General features: G+C 46.1%; 1 protein-coding gene across 1 annotated transcript; it reads left to right on the top strand.

The window, feature by feature from the left end:
- The first annotated feature begins 15,965 nt into the window (after positions 1 to 15,965).
- Positions 15,966 to 18,893, top strand: CITED2 (Cbp/p300 interacting transactivator with Glu/Asp rich carboxy-terminal domain 2). The gene is made up of 2 exons (XM_049801060.1): positions 15,966 to 16,169; positions 16,833 to 18,893. Exon 2 carries the CDS (start codon positions 16,840 to 16,842, stop codon positions 17,587 to 17,589), a length of 750 nt encoding a protein of 249 aa, XP_049657017.1. The 5' UTR covers positions 15,966 to 16,169; positions 16,833 to 16,839; the 3' UTR covers positions 17,590 to 18,893.
- Positions 18,894 to 19,618: the final 725 nt, after the last annotated feature.

The following is a 19,618-nucleotide window of genomic DNA, read 5'->3' as shown; positions in this document are numbered from 1 at the left end:
TCATAAAGTCAGTGCTCTGGACAGATGCCTAATTTGGAGAGAAGCATGCAATCATTCTCTACTAATTGCTCGCTCTTCTGATAGACATCCCTGCCCTCACAGAACTGGAGGGCTCATTAGGTGTCAGTCCCAAACTTGTTCAAGCTTTGCTGATTTTGGTCAAGCAGCAAAGCAAGGGGTTGGAGCTCACTCAGCTGATTCAGCTGAAGCAGACTAGGGTGCACTTTCCTCACTACCAGCCCCCAAACTCCTTTCTTCCTTGGTAGCGACTGAATCTTGCAGACTCCTTTCTTCCTTGCCCTGGTTTTAAGCTCTCGTTCTCTCCTGAGTTCTTTTCTATCCACATTATTTCTGATGCATGGAGACATTCTTCTTTCTCAGCAAGTTTGGTTTTGTTTTGTTGGGGTTTTTTTTCCAAGCTGGTTCAATTATATATTGTATTATAGAGAGCCAAACTGTTATTACTCCAAGTGACACAGTTCAGAAGTACTTTCTGCAACAATTATTTACTGTTTTGTTTTTGTTTTTGTTTGATCTGCTGGGCATCTACAATCGGTTCTGGCAGTGAACAAAATTTAAAGAATAATTCTCAGCAGAAGTTATTAAACCAATGTCATCTGAGCACTCCAGTTTTCTTATTTATATACACAAAACTAAAGTAGTACTTAAATTTACTAGCCAAGATAAAACATACTTATTTTGATAGAGACTTTATCTGGTGAATTTTTATTTTCTAAGTTTTATCTTAAAATGTTTATATTTTTATAATGACTCAAAACCTGAAAATTTATTTATACAGCCTTTTTTTTAAAAAAAAAAAGGAACACATCTGTAAATATAAACTGGTGTGCTATTACCTACATTTTCTTCATTTTTTTAAATCTTATTTGTAAAATTTTGAGTGTTTAGGTTTTCTGGTTTCTGGGGAGGGTTGGGTGCAGATGCAGCTTTAACTGCCTGTTTATTTCATAGGGAAAATGATACGTCTGTGTGTTAGATGTGGCTTTGGAATTCTCTTTTAACAGTATATCACTTGTTTTAGACCAGGTGTTGACTGGTCAAATTACAGGAACATGAAGTATAATTTGTACTTGTCACGCAGGCAGCCCTTTCTTAAAGGCATTAAATACTATCTTTTTCACCTGATTCAGTGAAAAAAGATCTAAATGTGTGGTGGGCAGTTACACTCTCTCAATGTGCCTCCACCCACATCACCCTGCGGATGGTGCTTTGTTATCTGAGCGCTGGAATGATGCTAGACTCAGCTGGAAAAGAGGCAAAGAAAGCCATGTGGGAGGAGCAGAGCTCTTAGAAACCATTCCTGGTTTTGTAAATAGGAAAAAGCAATTTTAATTCAAGATGATGTAGTTTCCAAGTGATTAAGCCAGAGAGAAAGATGACTTATTCTTCCAGTGGAATTGGAAGAGGCATGTAGGGAGTCTCTAATGCACACAAGGGTCCAAACTGCCAGACAGAGGGGCCAAAAAATTCTATTCCTAAAATCTCAGGCTAAGTTTATTATTAGCCAGTAATTTGATATTATAGGTGCAGATAAGTCAATCGAAGTTGTTGGTACTGAGGCCTCTATATCTCCAATTAAAGCAGTCTGGAGAACTTACTTCAGACTAGGCTTAGTCTAATCACCTGAACTGAGTGTGTGTTCCCCCAGCCGATTCAAGGGACCCATTACAGGCTTGGACTGTCACCAGCTGTCAAAGTGGTTTTGGTGTACAAGCAGACTGAAGCTTCTGGCTTAGTTTCTCTGAAAGGAAACAATATTTAGTTAGCACATACCAAAAACACTTTGCAAACTAAACCAGAGCTCGGTAAGTGGAGACAATTGGGGAATTAACTTCAAAACTGCACTGCTGCTCCTGTCTGGAACACCATGCACAGCCTCAGGCACCTGAAAAAAGAATCTTGATTTCCAAAGCAGCCAAGTGCCAACAGTACCCACTGACTGTTTTTCCTTGGAAAAAAACCCCGTAACATTAAGCTATATAACAATGGCAAATTAATTAAACCCCCCCCACACACACAAAACAAATATTGAAGCTTCACCTATTCTTTCTAATGCCTCATATGACAATTTACTGTATTAGAAGTCCTAAGCAGTATTAGAGCAGGGAACTGCAGGCCAAATATTCAGGCCAAAAGCTACAAAGGTCTAAGGCACCGAGCAGCTGTGTAGATGGCCAACTCACACTGAAATCACTCAGGCCCAGTGAAGTGCCTAAGTAACATTGTGCCTCCTGTCTCCTTCTCCACCAAATAAACTAGAGCAAATCACTTTCAAATTTCTGGGGTTAGATTAATGGATCTTTGCTTAGGCAGTTACATAATAATTTTGCAACTCATCACTCCAAATGCAAAAACAACTGAGAGACTTTTAAACTGTAGATAAAGTAATAATACACTCCATTTTTAGTTTGTTATTCAATGGATGCTACATAAAGTGAGATTGATTTTGCAGCTATTGCACTTGAGCAGCTCCTATTTGGGGCAGTGGGCACTTGTGTGGGAAGAAATGCTGTGGAAGTAGTCCCTATAATGTACTTATTGACAAAATTAATCCTTAGTTTTCCTTCAGTGTGATTACAAGCTGCATCACCATTCCAGTGTTCTTAGATGGTTTCTGTACATCTCCCCATATGGTGGTAGCAAGAAGTTTTTAAAACTTATATGGCAAAAGCTTGGTTAAAAAAAACATAAATCCCTAAACTGGTCCATATGTAGGACATTCCTCTTGGTGATCTCTCTGTATTATGGAACAGCCTCCCAATTTAAATAGAAGTCAACCCAATTTACAAAATTGGATTGGACAAAACACTAGAGAACGTGTTACAGTGTGGGGAGTCAGCATGCATACGCAGTGCAGATGCACTGCTGAATGACCTAACTTGCCCATTTGCATCTCTAATTTCTATGATATAATCTCCATTCCACACTGCAATTATTAAAGAAAGAAATTAATTTCTTGGTTTCAAGGAAGTTGGGAGAGGAATAGAGGGGTGAAAAGAGGAAATCAAATTTTGCAGAACCATGATTCCGAAAATAATTCAGAAACGAAAAATCCTGTATGTGTAAGAAAAGGGTAAAAGGTTATGGAAGAGAACTGACGTTCAACATGCTGTTAAAGGGAAAAGTTTACATTGCTGCAATAGTGGCAACAAAGTCCCTCCTTGTTTCTATTGTATTCAAAGTGTTTTGTCCTCTTCCACTATTCTTTGACATTTGTTTTTACATTTACTGTTCCATACACCAATTAAGAATTCTTAGCAGGTCTTCCAAGCAGCAGAAATTTAAATTAGATTACAAAAAGAACCTCAAAAGCAGAGTGAGATTTTAAATGGATCGTTGAAACCAACTGCAAAATTCTTTTATCAGAAGGGGGGAAGGGTAATGCTTTTTAAGACTGCCTTAAAATTAATCCAAAATGAGTATCACTTATTTTCAGCATGTCAGATTTGGCAGGTCTACTCTGAGGTTAATGTGAAAGTGAATGTAAAAATATTTTAAGCTTTTTATTCACCAAACTGGAATACCATGGACTGAAAGCTTTGGGAAACCAAGGTGGTATCAAAAGTACCAGCCACAGAGTATGTATAGTGCCCTAAGGTATATTCAGCTGGGGAAAGAGAATCGGGGTACAAGTTGCTCAGGGTACGAGTTGCTGCTGCTCCTTCTGCTACTTGGAATAATGAAAAAGGCATCCGGCTGCACGTTACTTGAGGGGCTCCGCATTGTCTAAGCCAGCCAAATAGGCAGTCCAACCTTCCCCCCATGCCACCAAACTCCCATCTTTGCCTCCTGCCCCATGCTGGCACGATGGTCATGTCTTGACCAGAATCGCAGCTGGTCTTGCACATTTAAACCTGTTATTTTTTGCTAGCAAAAGCCAACAAGTAATAAACAAGGCAACCTTCAAAAACTGCGGCGTCTGCTGTTTTGGGTGCGGTGGCCTTGTCCGTACCAGTGTTTTTTCTGGAGTTTCTCAAGACTGACAAGGCCGGTCTAACCCCATCAGTATCAGCGATGCTTGGTGCACAGCTGCAGATGAAGCTCCCTAGCCGTGCGTATTTCAAACACTGCCATTGAGACTTCATGGCCTGACACTGCAGTGCTAAATTTGCCAGCGACTGTTTTACCTCCATCAGCACTCCCGAAGTTTTAACAGGAGCTGTGCCCCACCCATTACCAGTGCTTAACAGCCTGTTAAAAAAAAAAAAAAAAAAAAAAAAAAAAAAAAAAAAAAACAACAACAACAAAAAAAACCAAAACCAAAACAAAAAAAACCACCTCAAAATCCCCTAGGGAAGGAAGTTTGTCCCCTCCTGTGAAAGGCCCCAGTTTCGGAGCAGGTTTGCTCTCCAGTGCTGGGCCACTTCCCACACACCGTCACAAGTCTCTAGCACTTTGTGCCATTATTTTTTAGAACTCCTCCTTTCTTTTTTTCTAAGTAATTTTCCGTTCCTTACACCTATGAAGTAGTTTGAAAAAGGTGATCCGTACAAAGCCAAACCACAAGACTTCTGCACGCCGTTTGGGGCGGTTCCCTCGGCCCAGCCAGCAACTGACCCCACGGGACCGCAACTCTCCTTCTTCAAGTCGGCAGGTCCCAGCTCACGGGGACAGCAAGAAATGGCTGCGAAAGCCAAGCCTGCCCCAAATCCCCAAAGCCAAAAGAAAGCCCACCCGGCCCCTTCCCCGCTCCCCCACGGGGCGGGCACCTGCCGGCCCCGCTGCAGGCGGCAACATCTGCCGCGACTACGCGAGGGCCGGGAGGGGAGGGCGGCTGAGGCGGCACCCCGCGGGGCGGGACGGCGCGGCCCCTCTCCCCTCCCTTCCCCTGCCCTGGGCCGCTGAGGGGCACCGGGCCGCTGAGGGGCGAGGGGCGGGAGCCGGGCGGGCCGCCTGCCCCAACGGCCGCGACGGCAGAGGAGGTGGCCGGGGGGGGGAAGGGCCGACGAGGGGCGGGGGCTCCGGTGTGCCTCCTGAGGAGAAGAGGCGCCGGGGATGAGGGGGCCGTGGGGTGGCAGGGAAAGAGAGGGGAGCCCTCGAGGGGAAGGGAAGCTGGCAAGCCTGGTGTCTGAGAGGAGCCGGGCAAACCAAAAACGCGAGGAACTCTCAGGAGGGAGAAGGTGATAGCTGCTGACCAGCCTGTATCAAATTCAGTCACACAAGCATGGGACCCCAGGGTTAAAAGTGAACCTTCAGTCAGCCCCAAACTGGGATGTATTTGGACACGTCCCTGCTGAGAAAGCATGGCTTCTCAATTTTGTTGTATTTTTGAAGCTCTGAAGTGGCTGAGAGAATTGCTTCCGAAGAGACCGCTACTGGGACAAAAGCCGTCAGCCTACTGGATGGATTTCGTTTCTGAGGTAGCTCCCCGTTGCAGCAGCACTGCAGTAAAACAGGCCTGAAAATCGCCTGCCCGTACGGGACAACAAAATAACAACATTCATAGCAACAAAAACTTCTGGGTCAACAAGCAGAAATTTGTGAAGAGAAAGAAGGCTTTGATGTCAGATCTTTGGATTTTGAGCAATTTTGTGAAGCGATAGCAAAATGCAGGGTAACGGGGAAGAGTCAAAAGGCTTTGAATAAAGACCATTTACAAGGGCTACTAAGGAAAGTCAGTTGCCAGGAGGAGAAGAGGTGGTAACCTCCTACCAGTTGTGGATGCAAATCCAGTTAGGGGATAGCACACGGGCAGAGCAGGAATAATTGCTCAGTTCTCTTCACAGCATTTAAGTAGTGGGGTGCCTCAAGGATCAATACAAACAGCGGCATGGTTTAACGTACTTATTGAGGACCTACTAGAAAGGCTGATACGTGAAAGTGGCAGGCAAGACAAGGCTGGTGGATCGTGAGGCACCTCAGTAAGCCTTGACAACACTAAGGAACTGAGTAATGCGTCGGCAGAGGGAATGCGGTGTAGATAAGTGCAGGGTAATGCACCTTGGAAGGAATGATTTAAACTACTGGTATACAGAGATGGGTTCTGAATTAATTGTAACCTTTCAACAAAAAGATTGAGGCATCAGCATGGACAACTTAATGAAGATGTCTGCTCAGTGTGCTGCAGTGGTCAAACCCAGAAAATAAGCTCTAATAAAAAAATGGATGACAGAAAATATCATAATATGATTATATAAAACACTGATAGAAAATTTCAGTTAGCCAGCCTTAGAGGGATGCGGAAGAGAAACCTGCATAGAGAATAAACCAAATGACCTTGTAGAGGTCAGTCCTGCCAACTGCCAAGTTATCTCCTGTTACTGACTACAGTGCATCCTAGGCTCGTAGCACCTTAACTGAGCAGAATGATGTTTTTTTAAAGAAAGAGTACAGGAAAGTTTGTACGATGAAGGATAGACCAGACATGGTACATGGCATGCTTATGTACCTTGTTCAATAACAAGGAAACATGCAAAAGGACATAGCTTATCAATGCAGCGTATAACTAATCTGTAGAAAACTGGTCATAAACTGTTACTATGGTAAATAGCTTCATTTACCACCAAAACGGAGGAGACTTAAACATACATTAAAAAAAACAACAGGAAACCCAGTCTTTCAGCTCATGTAAATTGAGTCAGTCCATTAAGTGCTGTAATCAGTACCACTGATTATACAAGCCAGAGAGGTACCATTTCATCAGTTGTTGTACAGAAAATAAAAATGACAAGAGCATTCAACTTCCAAAGTTCAAGACTCGGCAGGGCTAAGATAGAAATCCCTGAGATTCCTGTCTCCATCAGTGATGATATAACAGGCGAGTTGCTTTATATTACAGGTTTGTCTTCTCAGTTGTACGGCCACGAGGGAATCCTTCCCCAGGTATAGTGGTGTTGAATGCCTGATGCATTATGAGTTCTTTAGAAGACACTAGTGTTGGCACTGCTAGTAGGCAGATACTGAACTTGGTGTACCAGCAGCTTTTTCTGTGCTATGAATACCTATCTTCAGGCAAAATACATGTGACTGAATTTCAGATATCCTTTTAGCTATTTGTTCTTTCTGAAATCAAGTTCCCTTGTGCTGTGCTAACAAAAATTGAGCCAAGGATAGCTAGCCATAATACATGAGCAGCAATGAGCCTTATATTACAGTTAAAAATAGCATTAATCAGAGCTATACACTGAATTTAAGCCAGTATTAGTCACAGAGATGTTTGTTTTATTCCGCAAGCAACATAAATATTCTTGAGCAATCAGCTAGCCTTGAGAATTTATACACGAAAGACAATGAATGAAATGTTCATAAAGCATTGCAAACTGGCAGGAGTTTTGTCCTTACATGTGAAGACTTCCAGAAAATCTGTAAATGAAAATACAGAGTAGTGGATATTTCTTGGACTCTTGGAGGAGTAAAAGCTATATGTACATGTTTATTAGTAGTAATAATCGTCTTCCTATCTTGGCATGAGACTGGCAGGGAGGATTGGAAGAGCCGGCAGCCTCAGGAGGTAGAAGGGTAGGCCAGCCTCACACTTGAAGGAAATATTTTACTGAAGATCTTGAAGACAACTTCAGATGAATGTAAGAGCCGTGACACACATTCTTGCTATTGCTGAACATCTTCTGTACCACAGCAAACTACAGGATATTTGTTTTATAGTGCATGGGCATTATAGTGAGGGAAGTTGTTGGATTTAACATTTTCTGCATGAATGGAAATTGGTTATTGGGGTGGCAGAATCTGGAGGGAAGAAAGAGGCTGTGGATGAGGTTATGCAAAGAAGTTGTCGAAGAACGTAAGTTCACTGTGATGGATAATATGTTGTTGGACTGCTGCCATTCACCATGTGAGAGATTTGGTGGGGGGTGTTGCATGTAGCTGCAGGAAATGGGCTATTTGGAAGGAAAATTGCAGTGATCTTCCTGGACAAGAGCTATGAGGATTGAAAGTTTGCAGGGATAATTCATCCTGGAGCAGAAAGGAAGCAAGAGCCTCCAAAGAGTCTTGCAGAGGTAATTGGTAAGAGGCACTGGGAGTGGAATATTTAGGGCACAGGGAAGGCAGAGAAGAGAGGGGAGCGTTTTGTCTTGTTGCTTGGGTGGGAGTGAGCGCTGCAAGGAGCTGCTGCCGAGAGGTTATTGGAGCGGTTACCTTCTGTGTGAGATTAAAACTGCTAGGGTGGACCTTGCCTCCACTGAAGTCAGTGATGATAATGACTATTTCTACTGATGTTAAGGTGGCCAGGGTCCCACTCATGATCTGAAATAAAAGCAGAAAACTAGGATAGCTTTAAAATCTTTTTTGACATCAAATATCTGTGGCCACTGTAGTGATACTTAGGCGTTCACCCAAGAAGATCTCTGCTGAGCATTTTCTAGGAGAAGGGTATCAGTTTTTCCACTGAGGTCTGTGTGAGACTTTCACAAGGAGAAAGGAATTTGGGTGCTTAAGTCTGATTTTCATTACATTGCTGGAATTGGGAGAGGGGGGAGAACAAATACCCTGGCTCTTGGCCTGTTGATGAGACCACTACATAGGCTGTTAAAGGACTTGTTTTCCTTTCTGGTTACATATCACCATTTAAATCCACCAGCTTCTACTTTAAAAGGAAAAGAGTGCATGCTCAATTCTACAGTAATTAGGTAATGTTGGTATTATGCTCTGAAGCTGTAAAGTGCTAATTTATGTAAAAGGCAAGTAGTAGTATTATTAGTGCTTGAATATGATATCATCAGGCTGATGCATAAGAACAGCAAAGTGTGAAAAATCACATACATCTGCTGTGCCTTCCTAAAAACAACTTAAACTGAAATTAATCAATTGAAAAAATCAGTGTATCATAATTTTGCAGCACTCACAAAGATATGTCTGATAAGAAAACAGGGTTTATCTTTATGTTTCCAAATAAAGGGCTACAAAACTTGATTTTTAACTAGTTTTAGGAAATATAAACTATTTTGAACTATTTACATTTACTTTGTTTGCATTTCATTATTTTTCAGGGGTCCAACTGACTTACTGTACATATTTCGGAGCAACACTTGAAAGGTACTGAAATCGAGTACGTTGCTTCCGAATCCTATGGCCCACAAAACAGCTACTTACACAAGTGGGAACAACACTTGCTGCTGACAACCGAAATGAAAGGCTGAGGGAAAACAGGAAGTAATCCACATAGAAAGTGTGTAACTAATCTTGAGAGGGACAGCAGCCAGCCTCCTCTGCAGAAAGCATTCAGGAAGGGAGGACAGATAGGCATCTTCTACACTGAGAATGGCCTGTCTGAGCAAGATTAACCCTTGCCACAGAAAACAAAGATAACATATCGGTGTTCCAGAGAAAGACACTGTGAAGTGCTGGATTGAGATGAGACCCAACTTGAAATATAAAGCCTCAAAATAGAGGTTTGCAGTAAAAAGGGTTACAGGTTCTCAACTAAAGAAATGCAGTGAAAATGTGCTGAAAAGACAGGTCAGACTGGAATGATTCCCAGATCCTTCATACTTGTAAAAGGAAACCATGCTGGAGAAGGTGTATTCGAAATAAGTTGCCTAAAATGCTGGACAAGATAAGGTTTATTGCTTAGAAATTCTCCTGAACCCACAGTGTATTCATAAAGGTCTGGAATGAACGCTGCTGCCATTACCACATGGTACACACATTATAATTATTTAATTTAGGAGAAAAACATAATCAAATCAAAGGAGAAAATGTAACTGAAACTGCAACTGGCTGCTGACAATGTGTGACACGTGACCAACACCACGGCTGCTTGTAACCCTTTGTCATCATGAGGAGGATTAAACTACTTCCCCGTTTATTTAAATAAAACTCAAAGGGGGAAGGATGCTGGAGAAGCCTTAATGACCACGGTCATTATACTGAAGAACTATTTTCCTACATACAACAATGTTTCGGCACAGACTTGTTTGCTGTGCACTGAACCCTTGTAGAGTCCCATGGAAGTCAGTATTTCTTATCTGATTTAGAAAGATTCTGCTGCATATGATACGGTTAGGTCCAACAGGCATGTCCAAAGTTTGTGCTTACCCAAAACTAAATTGACATTCAGTGCAGCAACAGAACATTTCTCTTATATAATCATTATGTTAATTTGACTAACATTTTCTTCATGTCAGAAATATTGGAACTGCAAAGGGAAAATGTGGACTTAATCAATGGAATAATACAATTACATTTTAGATTGGCTATTATTAAATTCCAGGCCAGACACTCACACAGATCAGTGTCTCAAGTGGACTGTTGTGCTGTAAAGATTCAACCACCTGGAAATCCAGTCCCAAGTACAAACCATTGTTGGATTTAAGTTGTGTCAATTCGATCAGTCAGTGGTTTGAGAAGTTAAGATTTTGTCAACCTTACTCATACTGAGAAGTATCTTACTTCCTGCGCAGCCTCACTGATTTAAAATAGAATATTTGTATGCAGCTACGAGAGAGCAGGGTACTGCATGAAACAATCTGCCTAAAAAATGTGACTGTTAATTATGTGTATAAATGTATCCTGGACTGGGGCCTATATTTGTAATCATAAATCTCTCTTTTTTTGGAGCATTCCAATTCATTCTAATAATAAGCTTCAATTATTCGGTGGACTTCAAATAAATTACTTGTCAACTACCAGTTCAATTAATTACAGAATATATGCAATGAACACTTTAGGTGTAATCATCCAGGTCTAATACATACTTAGAAGTATGTACTCTGCTTTCTAATAATGTTTAATTAAATAAAACATTTCATTCTACCTGAAAATTTTTTAAAAGTCTTTGTTGACCCAAAACAGTAGTACTATTACTTGGCTCAGTCTCCAAACAGAACAAAATTTTGTTCATACAGCCTAGCTGGTGACCGCTTTCCATCTCTGTGCTCTATTTGAACCTGGTGTAATTTGGTTTACTACAAAAGCTACTACTTCTTTCTCAAAGGTGCCTGAACATTTTCCTTTTGTTATTTCTGGTTCCCACTGATACCCCAAAGTAGAGAGTAGCAAAAAGGTCCATGTTGGGGTTCTGTGTGACAGAATACAAATGGAATGGTACTCGATTAATAATTTACTTATATGTGCGTTTATTTTTGTATATTTGAATCCTCATGAGCCTCTTCAAGAAGTAATGTTCTTAATAAGTTTTCTCATTTTTACAGAGTTACTTTTTCAAAGAAAATACCTTGCAGTGAAATTACACTTAAGGAAGAACCTCGGTTGCAATCACACAAGCTTGAAGCATTGTGCTGAGAGGGCGTAACAGTAAAACAATGGAGCTTGTCACCCTTCCCAAGACATTCTCACACGAATAAGACGATGCAGATGAAGGGTGCAAAGCCACATTCATTATTACCGAAATAAACTATACCGGCATGTTACTATCTTGAGCCATCTAAACAAACAGGAAAAGGTGGGTGGGGAGAGAGTAACACAATTTGCATAGCCTGTGTTCCTGAATTTAGAGTAGCACTTAGATGTGTACATCTTTGGTTCCTTGCACACCAACAAGGGATGCAAGCATGTGAAACCCTCTAACATACCCCCAAATGCTTCAGGAATTCCCGTGCTCTGGATAACTCTTTGCTTTTCATAAAGGTTTGTTGCTAACAAATACACTGGTAACCCCCATTCTCGGCAGAGTAACCGCTTCCAATCAGTACAGAGATGGATTACTTTGTGAAACCTGGCAAAGAAAAAATGAGTCCCGTGCTAACTAATGGAGACAGTGCATGCTGTGTCTCTCTCTGCATTTCCACCAACTCTCCCACACTAGCCAGCTGTGAGGAACGCAGTACAGATTTGCTTTGACATCACTCCAGTAATTCCTTGTAACATACATCACCACTGAAAGAAATCCCCAGTGGGTCATCTCTTCCATGCTCGGGCTGCCTACCTGTATGTCAGGTGCACTACCTCACTGAACAGTGGCCTGCCCGAGGAGAGCAGACTGTTGAAATGGGAGAGCAGGTGCTCAGCTCTGGGGAATGCCTGGCTGGTGTCTGGACCGGCAGAGGAGAGCTGTGATGGCTTTAGGAAGCTTGTGCCTGGTATCGAACTAGTTAATCCCATGTTTTCTGCCATAGTCTGGACTTTGGTGCTGTTCAAACAGCCAAATTTGCCAAGGTAATTCCTTACCACCTGGATACTCGGAGGATCTCATACCCAGACCCATGGCTCATCTTGTGTCCACTCTCCCCCCCTCCCCCCCCCAATCACAGAAGAATAATAGGTCTCTCAGTAAAGCAAGTCAGAAAATGGAACTCCCTTCTAGTCAAAACCCCTGTGTCTTCACCCCATAGGCAAAAAACCCCACTGTTCTTCTCACAAAGGGAATTCCAGGGAAAAAAAAAAGGCATGTTGAGAGACCAAAACAGATTTCTCTGTTTCCCGAGTGCCCATCTGGAACAGACTTGTCATGTTCATTGTTTTTTCCTTAGGGTGGGCAGTGAAACCAGCAGCAGATATCCAGCTCAGCGCTAGTAAAGCAAAGAGCTGGGGACCTCCTGCGCCACAGTTTCCTCTTCCCTCCCAAGCACCAGGTGCCCTGGGGAAGGGTGGGATTGAAGGAAGCTGTGAGGATGTCAAAAGCGAGAGCAGCCAGAAAATCATGGCATGTCTTCTCAATAGCAGGGCTTAATCATTTCTACAGAAAGGGCATTCCTTCCAGGATATCATTCTAATATAAAATTTCCTATCAGATAACCCTCGCAGATGTCCTGAACTGGGTTTTCCTGACTGCTTTGTGTCAGCGTGGGAGGGAACACATAGAAACTCACCTCCGCAGTGATCTGGGGCAGACAAGTCATGGAGAGTTAGGGATTATATTTTCAGAGTTCCAAAAAAGGACTAGAGATCCAAGTCCCCCTGAAATGCGTTGCCCTGTGTATCTTGTTCCAGTGACACATCCCTGGAACTACAAGTATTCAGCCGGCTTGAACATTTCCAGTAAATACCTGGAAAAACACCATCTGGGATTCTCCTTTTTGATTTTCCTTTCCTTCCTTTCACCACACTCTGCAGACGTTCCAGCCTGGAAGGAGTGAGTGGGGCCATATCCGCAATCCAGCCTCAGTGCCTGCCTGACCTTCCGATCCAAAATGTTAACACCCAAATGAGGATCCATCTTTTCCCTTCTTGTGTTTGATATTTCTCAGTGATTCCTCCTAGATGGGCACAGCAGTCACATTCTGCTTTCAACTCTATTCGGAGTCTTCGCTGAGGAGCGACTCTGTGAACCCTGCTGCTTTCATTCCCACCCCTGGCCATCTCCAGCATTCTCCCGATGCGCAGTGCCCTGCTTTCTTGTTGTTTGACTGAAGAACCAACTCAGGTATGCAGAAGACTTTGAAGAATATGAGTGAAAAGATTTCTTTAAATAAAGTGGCTTAGATCAGGAGAGGCAAACAGATGAGACTCGGGGCTCCCTGCTAGCTCAGTGGTGATGGGCTCATGCTTTGTCCTGCATTCCCCTAGCTGCCTGTCACCAGTCTTCCAGCCATTTCCTGGAAAGCAACCAACTGATTGTGTTCCCGCTTTGCTATGGCCATAAACAATGACAAACTTGGCTCGTCTGGCACCGCTCTGCTGAGCCTTATCTGGACCCCCTTGCAACCCCCGATGAAGAAAGCTCCGTCCTGCCTGATTCTTTGTACATGGGCTGTAAATACCTGAAGATATGTTTTGTATGAGTGAGGTGCCATGGAGGCTGTGACTTTGCTACTATTTCTTCTGGCAGTCTCATGCCAACTCTCCATAAGTCACTTTGGCAAGCTGGCAGCTTCCAGCATCTGAAAGCCGAAAATAGGAAAGGGCATTTGCAGGGCTGTGATATGATGTGTGCTTGGCTTTAAAAAGGATCACAAACTTAAAGCAGTGGAGAGCAAAAAGGCATACCAGTATCACCATGGTTATGTGACATTAAACAAACCACTTGTCATGATACACAGCTGACTACTTGCCAAATGGAACAGGATCTTCTTATTATTCATTGTTTTGCCCTGCAAAACCTGCACAACCACAGGAAGGAAAAAATCTCCAGAAAGGTACTGTCACTTTTCTGACCATCCCTGGCCATACTAGAGGTCCTGATTCAATGGCAACTCCCAGACGTCCACCTACTCACAAGCATTTGAAGACCAAAAGGTGAAATCTTGGTGGGCACCCTACTTAATTGCTGCAGGAAAAGGAGCTGCAAGATGAGGTCACTTCCTCAAGGTAAACTCTGGCACTTGTAAAGCTTCCTGTCCCCTCAGGGCTTTGATTCCATCCCTGCTGTCCCTCACAGCTGGGGTGTCAGCCGTGTGTTTTTCTGGTGTCTTGTACGTGCCCACCCACTGCCGCCCGCCCGCATGGCTTTGCTAAGGACTGCACCAGCCGTGCTGGGAATTGCCCTTCTCCTTTCATCCGCCCCACCTCGCTGCACCCAGTAACCCAGCTCTGCCTCCATCCCAGGGGGTGATGAGGTGGAGCTAACCCTCCTTTTGGTTTCACCTTCATAGTTCACTGCAGCCAGGTAAGGGCCCACCCAAAAGGGGGCAAGGAGGCTGCCACATGGACAGCATCTTGAAGCATGCCATTTGCCCTCGCCTGTGCCTCCCCAGGGAGGACCTCCTGCACCACTGTGTCCTTGTGGAGTGCATGGAGGAGCAGGAACCCCATCTCAGCCTACATGATGGCCGCTTTGACCTCAAAAGAGGAGCACACAATTCCTTGTGTCATGGGAGGGTATCCTGCCTACTGCTGCCCCCTCAGCGTGCCTGTGGGCAGCTGAAAGGGGGAAAGCTGAGAGCGGGAGCAGAAATCCAGGTGCAGGCACTGTTGAAAATAGGCGATTCCCTGCGGCAGGCCTTTCCCGGCCCCTCGGCGCTTCCCAGCTACTTCAGCACGGCTGCCCATGATCTGGAGCAGGAGGCAGCAAGCGCTGGTCTCGGGGAGGAGCGCGGGGGGGGGGGGGGGGTGGGTGGGGGTGTGTGCACACGCGTGGCCCTGCCGGGGCGGTGCTGCAAGGCAGGGTGCTCTCGGCCACGGGGGACTGACAGGGGACCTGCCCCGCCAGGGTGGTCACCTTTGCAAAGGGTGGACCCACCCGCGCGCCGCATGTTCTGTTCTTCTTTGCCATTCCAAGAAAAACAATCATAAATAACGCTAATAAAGCCCATCAAGCAGGCCAAGGGCAAGAGTGGGTGGGCACTCACCCTGCACACCGCGGGTGGCTGTGGGGCAAACACGAGGGATGGAAGGAGGGGGGCGGGGGGGAGAGTGTGCCGGCACCCCCCCACACACCTCCCGCATGCAGCGCCCGTGTCTGTGGAAAAAGGTGGATCTCGGATCTCGCCTCCGGGAGAGGGGCCGGTCCCGGGGGCGCCCACGCGGGTCCGGGGGACTCACGCCGGCGGGGCCGGGCACCTGCACCGCTGCGGGACCGGGGGGTCGGGACTTCGCCCTGCCCGGGCAGCGCTGCCGGCGCGCCCAGCGCCCACCCCACCCCCGCGCCCCGCGTGTCCGCGACCGGCGCGCTGCAGCGACACGAGCGGACGGGGCGCGAGGGAGCCCGGCGATGCCCGGGCGCGGGGCCGGCCGCGGCCGTGGGCGGCGGGCGGCTCCCTCCGCCGTGTGCGCTCCGGTGGCGGGTGAGCGGCGGCGGGGTGCGCGGGGGGCCGCTCGCTCCCTGCCGCCCCGCCGCGGAGCCCCGCTTTGTTCCCGGGGGAGGCGCGGAGCGGGGCGCGAGCGACCCACGGACACACGTGTCGCCCAGCCGGGGGGAGCGGGGTGCCTGGATGCCTTGCAGAGCCGCCTGGCCCCTTCCCGCGTGTCTCCCTCCGCGCGTGTGCCCCTGTGCGTGTGCGCGCTGGGTGTTGGGTGGTGGGGTTTTTTTTCCCCCTTTCTTTTTTTTTTTTTTTTTTTTTTTTCCCCTCGCTTGCTCCAGGTTTTACTTCTGGTTGCCTGTAAGGGTTTTGCTCCTCCCTTCTGAAATCCTATATTAGCTGTGGCCAAAGCTGGGTAAGAAACACAGCTCATTGTTGGCAAGTGCCGATGAGCCTCGCAGAGGAGTGAAAAACAGCTCCGGGGCTGCGGCAGCGATCACAGCACCGTCACGTAAGCGCCGAGGAGAGAGCCGGGGAAGCCCTCTCTATGCTGGGTGACTTTTACTGACTGATTTCACCGCCACCTTTGAAGCAGAAGAAGAAAGAAGCCGGGAGGTGAGTGCGGCGGTTCTCGTAGCTGGTGCCGGGTGTCCCTTTTGTGTGCAACAGGAAAAACGGGACTGTTGAAACACGCGAGGAAAGGTGTTCCTCAGCTGCCTGGCTTCACCTCCCTGTGCGTGCATTCGTGTATTTTTGCCGAAATAATCGGGACGTAATTCCAAAAGTTGCTGACAGCGGCTAGGTGGGACTTCCCGATTCTTTGCTCGTTCCCCGCAAGTTAGCGAGAGCGCCGTGGAAATCCGCTGCCTTCCCTGGCGAAGCCGGGGGGCTCGGCGCCTTCGGAACGTGCGGGGAGGAGGCGGCTGTTGCCGTATGCAACACTTTCCGCTGATAGGTATGCACAAGTTGGAGTGGGGAGGGCGTGTGTGTTGCTCGCCGGATTAGCGGAGGGGACTGGGATTTTCGTACCGCAGGCTCCGCTTTTATTTTTCCCTTTGTACTCCACGGCAGAGCCGCGGTAGGAGATTTGGGGTCGGTTTTTCCGCCCGCCTCCCTCCCTCGCTCGCTCCCTCCCTCCCTCCCCCCCCGGGAAAGAGAGGACGGCGGGACCGGCGAAGTCGTTTCTGCCAGGGCCGGGCAGATGCAGCCGGTCCGGGCGAGGGCGGCTGCGTGTCCGAGGGTGCCTTTTCCTAACGTATTCCCACGCTAACTTTCCAGGTGGGCGATGGCAGACCACATGATGGCCATGAACCACGGGCGATTCCCCGACGGCTCCGGCGGGCTCCACCACCACCCCGCGCATCGGATGGGCATGGGGCAGTTTCCCACCCCGCATCACCACCACCAGCAGCAGCAGCAGCCGCCGCAGCAGCACGCCTTCAGCGCCCTGATGGGCGACCATATACATTACGGAGCTGGGAATATGAACGCGAGCGGCGGCGTGAGGCACGCCATGGGGCCGGCGAGCGTGAGCGGAGGGCACCCGGCCGGCAGCATGCCGCCCCCCGCCCGCTTCAGCGGCTCCCAGTTCATGGCCCCCCCCGTCGCCAGCCCGGGAGGGCAGCTGAGCGCCAGCATGCAGCTCCAGAAGCTGAACAACCAGTACTTCAGCCACCACCCCTACCCCCACAGCCACTACATGCCGGACTTGCACCCCGGCAGCCACCAGCTGAACGGCAGCAGCCAGCAGCATTTCAGGGACTGCAACCCCAAGCACGGCGGCGGCGGCGGCGGCGGCGGCGGCGGCGGCGGCGGCAGCGGCTTGCCGCCCGCCGTCCCCCACGTCCCCGCGGCAATGCTGCCGCCCAATGTCATAGACACTGACTTCATCGACGAGGAGGTCCTCATGTCCTTAGTCATCGAAATGGGGCTGGATCGCATCAAGGAGCTTCCCGAGCTGTGGTTGGGACAGAACGAGTTTGACTTCATGACAGACTTCGTTTGCAAACAGCAGCCCAGCAGGGTGAGCTGCTGATTCATTTAAAACAAACAAAGGACTTTCTATCGGTGCGAATGAAAACATTCCCCTAGACACGGTGTCTCACTTTTCAGGGCTTGAAAAGGTGAGAATCTGGAAAGCAGAGTCAACTATGCGCTTGTATAAATTCTTTTTTTTTTTTTTTTTCTTTTTTTTCTTTCTTTTTCTTTCCTCCTTAAATCGCTGCCACTTTTTTGTAGCTTTGACATTCACGTCCCCTCCCGTAGTAATCATTTCTAGCGAACTCTGCCTTTTTATGTTGGTCCCCCCCCTTCCCTCCTCGCTCGTTTCATTTCCTCGCAGTAACGTGCCCATAATTCCCACAGTGCTGAACTGTTAGATATTAATCTTGGCAAATTGCTTAATCTTGTGGATTTTGTAAACGATAATTTCCAATGACTTGAACTGCATTCAAATTTTGAGTGAACAGGGAAAAAAAAAATTGCATTAGTTGGTTGCATGAACTTTGAAGGGCAGATACTACTGCACAAATGCTGCCATCTTGCTTAATTTTTAACTATGCATTGCAGTGCAGACTAATAATTTTTTTTTTTTTTTTTTCCTTGAATACGCTAAACTGGAAGCTTAACAGATGTGGGCCAAACCTTTCCAGATCAGGAAAAGTAATACTGTTACTTAAGTCTGCTACCCATTCCCCCTCCCCCATATGTACAGACAATAATATGGTGTGGATGGAATGTTGACTAGTGGCAAACATTTCACAGATTATTTTTTTTTATTTTGTTTCTGTCTTCAGCATTTTGACACTGTGCTAATATAGTTTATTCAGTACATGAAAAGATACTACTGTGTTGAAAGCTTTTCAGGAAATTTTGACAGTATTTTTGTACAAAACATTTTTTTGAGAAAATATTGTTAATTTATTCTATTTTAATTTGCCAATGTCAATAAAAAGTTAAGAAATGCTTTAGTTTTTCTAGAAGTCATTTACCAGTATTTTTCTTCAAAACTCTTCCCCACTGTCCGTGGTAAGTAGAACATCTATCTGTACAACCGTGTTGGTGTGCAAAAAGACATTCCAAAATAGAAAGTACACTACACCCATATATATGTCATGGTGAACTCGGTAGGTAAGCGGGATTTGAACATACTTACAGCATACAGCCTCATACGTAACATTGTAATATGCCTGTCAGTGTGGTTTTATGAAAAATAAAGTTGCCGAGGCGCAACTTTTTTGTGACTTGCCAACATACTTGCTTTAAATGTAGTTGTCCAGAGTTATGATGCATAAAGTATTTATTATATTTATCTATTAAACTTGTAATTTTATAAATCTGCTTTCATTTATATAGTAGACTTTGTTCTTTTGTACATTTATTATCTCTCCCGGAAGAGTGATGTAAAAAGACCGAGAGCTTAACGTGCAAGTATTTGTAACTTGGGAAGGGAGGGTGGTGGTGGTGGGTGTCGTCCCGGCCCTCTCACCTCACAGGGTTTTAACGCAGGAGATTGCTGCATCAATCCAGATCTGCGTCGCACCAGAACCGATAGTGTTTCATTTCCAGTGACCTAGGAGAAGGGGCATATACCCTTAAAATATTCCTTCGTGGGACATCTCTGACCCCTCTCTCCCAGAAATTGCTACCAACTAAGGCCACTGAGACAAATCCATACCGGTTTACTTTAAATACTTGGGAGAAAAATGCCCATTATTATAAAGCAATTGACATCTTTCTCCTTTACTGCCAACTGTTGCAGCCTTCTGCCCCCACTCAGCCTTTGGCAAAGCTCCCGCACAAGTTACTACCTCAGTGAGGACTGTGGGATCAGGACCCTAATAATAACACATAATCCCGTTTAGCCACGCTTCCCAAGTTCGGTAGAGGAGTGATACCACCGTGCTTTCTTCTTGCTTACTTTTCCAGCCACGTCTTCTGAATTTATTAGGAAGAAAAACAGCATGGTGGATGTAGTTAAATTTTAAACCTGGGCACGTAAACAGGGGAGGATATCACCACGCAATGGGAGTGTAAATAGCAGTGTTTTGAATCAAGCTGGGAAA

Source organism: Accipiter gentilis, chromosome 5 (genome assembly GCF_929443795.1).
Source record: "Accipiter gentilis chromosome 5, bAccGen1.1, whole genome shotgun sequence".
In the NCBI taxonomy this organism is placed as follows: Eukaryota; Metazoa; Chordata; class Aves; order Accipitriformes; family Accipitridae; genus Astur; species Astur gentilis.
This window is presented reverse-complemented; position numbering and strand designations above follow the sequence as displayed.

Bases quoted from the DNA above. Each gene is read 5' to 3' on its own strand.
- CITED2 (XM_049801060.1), top strand. From the start codon at position 16,840: ATGGCAGACCACATGATGGCCATGAACCACGGGCGATTCCCCGACGGC.